Below are 6,336 nucleotides of genomic sequence, written 5' to 3' on the forward strand. Positions count from 1 at the left end.
CAGCGGGGTAAGGAGGGGGGGCCTCTTGTCGTCACTGATTTCAGGGAGATTTGCCGAGTGCGGATGGGGAGGGGGGTCCTGCAGAGGAAAGAAAGATTTATGAAATGATAGGTGGTCGAACTTTGTTTGGCTGCACAGCAACGCGCACTAAGACGAGGGGTTTTCGCGTTTCCTTCACTTTAGAGATTAAGGCAGACGATGGCCACCCGGCGCGCCCCTGCAGAGCAGCTCTCAGCACCACTGTCTGTGACACTGTGACGCGGCTCGGTTCGAAAACTGTGCACTCTGGATAACCAGCTCCCCCGCACTTTCTTCTTTTCTCTGACAGTGCGTGATCGCCGCGTGCATCCTCTGCGTAACGGGAGAATAGCCTATAGGCTATAGCACGATTCATCCATTTTCCCCCTTTACAGGACATCAAAAAGGAACTTCGCCATCGGATTGTATACGTATAGTCTTTATCCATATACCCAGAGTCTATAATATACCCTCTATCTTTTTCCCCCTCTCCTTCACCTCACGTCATTGCTTAGCTACGCCGGTTGTGCGTCAGAGCTGACATGACGACCGAGACCTCTCAGCAGCAGCTGGACCCTCCGCCTCTGAGATCCAGCCCGGTGTCCGGCGTCCTTCACCCCGCCATGCTGAGCCCACAGGCCGCTTCGGAGAGCTCATCAGCCGCCGCTAAGGGAAAGAAGGCGAGCTCTGGTCTAAGGAGACCGGAGAAACCACCGTATTCCTACATAGCTCTGATCGTTATGGCAATACAGAGCTCTCCCACTAAGCGCCTGACGCTCAGTGAGATCTATCAGTTCCTCCAGGCTCGGTTCCCATTCTTCAGGGGATCGTACCAGGGCTGGAAAAACTCTGTTCGGCATAACCTGTCGCTTAATGAGTGCTTCATTAAGTTGCCCAAAGGACTGGGCAGGCCGGGGAAAGGCCACTACTGGACTATTGATCCGGCGAGTGAGTTCATGTTCGAAGAGGGCTCGTTCCGCCGCAGACCCAGAGGGTTTAGGAGAAAATGTCAAGCTTTGAAGCCCATGTATCGGATGATGAACGGCATAGGATTTGGCACCTCAATTCTACCACAGAGCTTTGATTTCCAGGCGCCTTCTGCATCTCTTGCCTGTCACGGCAATGGCTACAACTTGGACATGATGAGCAACTCAATGGCCGGGGGCTACGACGGGCTGAGCGGCGGCCACCACGTCCCACACATGTCCCCGAGCCCCGGGTCCACATACATGGCGAGCTGCCCTGTGCCATCCAACGGAGAATATGGACCAGACAGTAGTAGCAGCCCCGTCCCATCCTCTCCGGCCATGGCCAGCGCGCTGGACGGCCATTCGCCGTATGCCAGCACGTCTGCGCACTGGGCGTCCTCCGGCGGGTCTCCTTACATCAAGCAGCAGCCCTTAGCCTCCAATAGCCCCTCATCCTCGGGTTTACACTCGGGCATGTCACATTATTCCCTGGAGCAGAGCTATCTTCACCAGAACGCCAGAGACACTCATAACACTGACATATCAGGTAAGCTTTAAGTAAACCTGGAGATTAGCTGCATATATATCCTCTGTCTGCTATGTATCTTAATGTTTTGTATAATCAAATAGGCCTATATCACAATGGACGTGTGGCCCATGACAGGCCATAAAACCAGTTGTCCATGCAGTGGTTTTGTGCGTCATAAGGCCGTAACCGTAACATTTTTATAGGCTTTTAGGATTTATTGACTGAAAATGGAATAACATTCAACGAATTCCTCTTAATAAGTGTCGAATTCCAGAAACGTATAAAATGACATGGCTATAATAGTTAATATTTAGGATACATACAAATATATATATATCCTACTGTATATTATTAATTTGCTATTATTATGAAAATGATACATCCACATAGGATACGGAACTTTTTAAATGAATAAATCCATGTTTTCTTGTTAAAATGTCCCTATGTTGAACTTCATATATAATACAAGGCTAAATATTTGTAATAATAATTGAACAAATAAGTGAATAAATGGCGATAGCATAGCCTACTGTATGTAGGCCTATGTGGACGTGGACCCATGCAATTTGAGCTAAAAATGTATTTCAATCTTAATAAACTGTTGTCTAATAAATATTTAGTCTATACGTAATCACTAATCCGCCATTAGCCTGCCCTATTGCATCAGAAACGTGCCAAAAGAGATAAGAGGCCAAAAGGGATATAGCCTGCACAAGACACTGCCATAAGGGCCTAGTATAGTAAAGTTAGAATTTAGAAAACGAGAATTACATAGCAAACGCAAGCTTAATTCGTGTCCCAGTTCATTCACATTTTGTTTAACATAATTCACTGTGGTTTTACTAAAGTCTAGGGATTTCTCGAAGCCATATAACCCATCGTGAAGCCAAAGGGTCTTGGGGGTTAACTAAACAAAAGCTGCGGCATGCATGGACCACACACCGGAGAACATTTTAAACCACCAACATATCTACAAGATACGGAAGGACTTGTTAAACTGTATACCGTCTTATATATTATTATTCGGGACGGCTGACCGTTAACGTATGCGGGGCAATGTGTGCCCAATAACCGCTGTCACTCAAGACTTTTGTTGTCTCTGAAAACGGACGCGAGTCATAAGTTAGGACTCTGGAGGATAAAGCCTGCTGTATTCCTGTGAAAAACACCCTGCGCTGCGCGTGCGGCCGTCACATCTGGAGTCCTTATGACCTTGATGAAGCTCTGAGTATCACCTTCATCTATTTCTCTGTTTCTGGAATATGAACGCCGGGACATGAGTATGACTGCATGCCACTGACAGTATAATGAAGAATATATGATGTATCATTATCAAGTATAAACTTGTTTTTTCATGCATGCGTAAAATGAGCAATATGCATTATAGAATAGCTGCGGCCTGGGTTAACATTTTGGGGAAAAGTGCTCCTTTCTTTTTACATTTATATTTGGGACACAGATATTGTATGCAACTGCGTCAACACTGCACCGAAGGAAGTTGTGGCCTATTTTAAGGCTCCTTTTTGATTTATGGAAATTGAAAAACTGCTAAATTGATTAATATAGGATTACAAACTACCATTAATATTATTTTAATAATCTATTTTTAATCTAAATTAGTGCCCCAAAGTGAACCACGAACAGATATAGGCATATACACAAAACACAAAACATAATTAAATGAGAGCTGCATGCAATACATTCATTAGTGTACCAGCTAAAATGATACAAACCTAATTCCATTGCAAGTGTCAAAAATCTAAAAGGTATGGCTATACTGGCGTCTGAAAGATTATGCCTAAATTATGCCTAAATGTTGAACTACACAACAGTCGACGGTTGCAACATTAAATATAGCCTAATTGCATAATAATATTATTATGGCGATTATAATTGTAATATGTCATAGACCCTCCATTTATTACCTATACCCCGAATTCTGACTTGATTAAACTACAAATAAATAATATAACCACGTGTATTTCCCTTCTCTCCAGGTATTCCACGTTATCAGAGCCATTGCGACAGGAAAGATTTTGTGCTGAACTTTAACGGCATCTCGTCATTCCATCCATCGACCAGTGGATCTTACTATCACCATCACCATCATCACCACCACCAGAGTGTCTGCCAGGACATCAAACCCTGCGTGATGTGAGCGTGGCCGGCCACACGTAATCCGTGCCGCTGCATGGAGGATTGAATGTGGACACACACGGAGAGCAGAGAGAGAGAGATAAATGAGAATAAAATGAAGTCGACGGTAAAAAAAAAAAGTAATGACATGGCCCTCACGTTATTGACGAGAACAAACAATAGGCCAGTTTATGGTGCACTCATAACAGGATGTAATATGGTTTTAGTTTTCAGACTGTTGGTCCCATGCAGTTAAATAGCCATCAGTGGCGATTGAAGGAACTGAATGAAGAAATACCAAACCAAAGGCCCATGGAACCACTTCTTCGTCTAAAAATGAATGATCCCTGACAAGCGTTTTCTTCTTCAAAAGAAGTTTCTAAAACACGACTTTAATGTGTTTGCCGTTATAATACGTGCAAACAAATATATTCTGCATAGCTATTTTCTATTGTATTAGAGTAACTACACTACACACATTGCTTTATAGGCTAACATGAACTGCAACAAACCTTGCACTTATTGTATAATCCTTTGACATTTGCTCAGTTTTGTCTTGTAAAAAGTTTCAATAAAGCTGTTATATTTTAGGCTACATAAACAGCCTGCTCAATGTCTACGTATTTCTATCCATTTAGGAATAATCTATGAAATCATTAATATAATATATAGCTACCATTGATAATTATTCTTAGTGAAATGTTTCCATTTTAAACGTATTCTTGTCGTTTATATTACCCTTACAGTTTCATGCACAATTCAGTTCTTAAAAATAATAATGGCCTAGTCACTTTTATAGTAAAAACAAATCACCATTATGATGATTTGTGGTGGTGTGATTAAGAAACATTATCAACAATAACTAAAATATAACTCAATGCAAAAATTACTTTCATTTGTCTATCACACAACAACCATATGCACGTATACAGGTCCATTTTAACACTAGAGTTACATATAGGTTTAATGTGGGAAAACATATCAGCTTTTAATTTGGAAATTATATTATTGATATTGTTATGATATAGTTAATACAGTCTTTCTTGCTGAGATTTACTGTATGTGTCCAAGACACATACATAACATGCTATTCTATAAGAGCAGGAGACTGACAACAGCTTGAAGGATGAGTTTCTTTTGAAAGTCAGATAACAACCGATTGCATATATAGTGTACAATCTCTATATCCAAGAATTCAGCTATATATAGGCTAAAACAATTTATGTTTTATCACAGCATGCAGCAGCCTGCATAGCTGAGTGTGTTGCGTGTTTTGCAGCTCCTCTCTGGGATAGGGGTTGCCAACATTTTAAGGAGTCATATAAACAAATGAACCCAGAGCAGCGCATTTATGGAAATCCAACAACATGGTATTTTTAGAGCGCAGTAAACAGAACCGAGAGCTGCCCCGTCAGCCGTCACACAAACGCAAAGCAGACTCGAGGCGTTTGCATTCGTGGAGCCTATTCTGCCTATATATATAGCCTATATGATTTATGAATCCAACATCCAATGCAGCGTCCGAGATGACCTATATAATAGCCAGGACATATAATGCGAAATCTAACCTATAGAAGGCTATAACGTCGTCACAGTTTTGCGAAATGCATTCCGTTGAGAATAGCTTCAAACTAAGGGATTGTTTCAACACAGACAAATCTATAGTGTTAGCTTACTTAGGCTATCTCTGAGCATTATATCCAGACTCCAGAGTGTTCATCTAACTTGGAAATATTAACATATATATTAACATATTAATATTAACACCCTGGCTTGTAGGCCTACTGTGTGTGAAGGCTTACATATGACAGGTCTTCAAACATTGTGCATTTGCATCATTAAAAGGAGACTGGTGGTCTGAGAGAACAATAGAATATAGTGCTTTTATGTAGCCTGCTGCCACAGAAGAGGCTATCCCATGGGATACAACAACACTGTGCATCTGTGCTTGGTGATGCACCACGGATTCTCTCATGAAATTTAATTTATAATATTGCGGCTATATGATATATGATTTTGGCATGTTACAACATTTGCGAGTGCTAAGCCCATTACAGTAGAGTATAGCGCCATCTAGTGTTACATAATGTAAAACTGGCTGAGAAAAATAAATCAGAATAGCCATACCTGTATAGGCGTTAATATCTTGACACATTTAGTTTTTTTGTGAATTTTCTTTTCTTAGTGCAGTAGACTTGAAGAAGACCATGACAAGTATAGGCTAGCTGTTTCTCTATTAATACAAATGCAGTGTACATGCTGCACAATAATTCACGACAGATTATTATGATAAATTACCTGCTTCACACTAACCTTTTCTTTGTGCTATGTGATTGGTGTTCTTTTGCTATACATTAATTACATTAGCCATGTGTTGTGTTGTGCTGTATATTGTTTTGAGTTGCATTGTGTTGTCTGTCTGTTTGATTATATTTTGTATGCTACTACTTCAGTACTTTTATTTAACTATAGCCTATGAATATGTTTTTAATATTCAATTTTGCTTTATTGCACTTGATAAACATTACGTTACATATTTTAATATCCTCATTATTGAGGCGTTGTGCAATATGCCAAATGTTGAATAACAAACAGATTTTAATTTGTCTAACAGCACACACTTTTCTTAAATATTTCTAATCCAAACAGACAACATATCTCCTTGATTACATGTCATGATTGACA

At 40.7% G+C, this 6,336-nt stretch overlaps 1 protein-coding gene across 1 annotated transcript; it reads left to right on the forward strand.

Annotated features, from left to right (window-relative positions):
- On the forward strand, positions 1-4,238 carry foxf2b (forkhead box F2b). Its single transcript, XM_080770087.1, has 2 exons — positions 1-1,533; positions 3,513-4,238. The coding sequence occupies exons 1-2, from the start codon at positions 561-563 to the stop codon at positions 3,671-3,673; spliced, it is 1,134 nt and encodes a 377-aa protein (XP_080626213.1). The 5' UTR covers positions 1-560; the 3' UTR covers positions 3,674-4,238.
- Positions 4,239-6,336: the final 2,098 nt, after the last annotated feature.

The sequence above is a fragment of the Protomyctophum bolini genome, assembly GCF_963924005.1.
Source record: "Protomyctophum bolini genome assembly, chromosome: 8".
Taxonomy (NCBI): Eukaryota; Metazoa; Chordata; class Actinopteri; order Myctophiformes; family Myctophidae; genus Protomyctophum; species Protomyctophum bolini.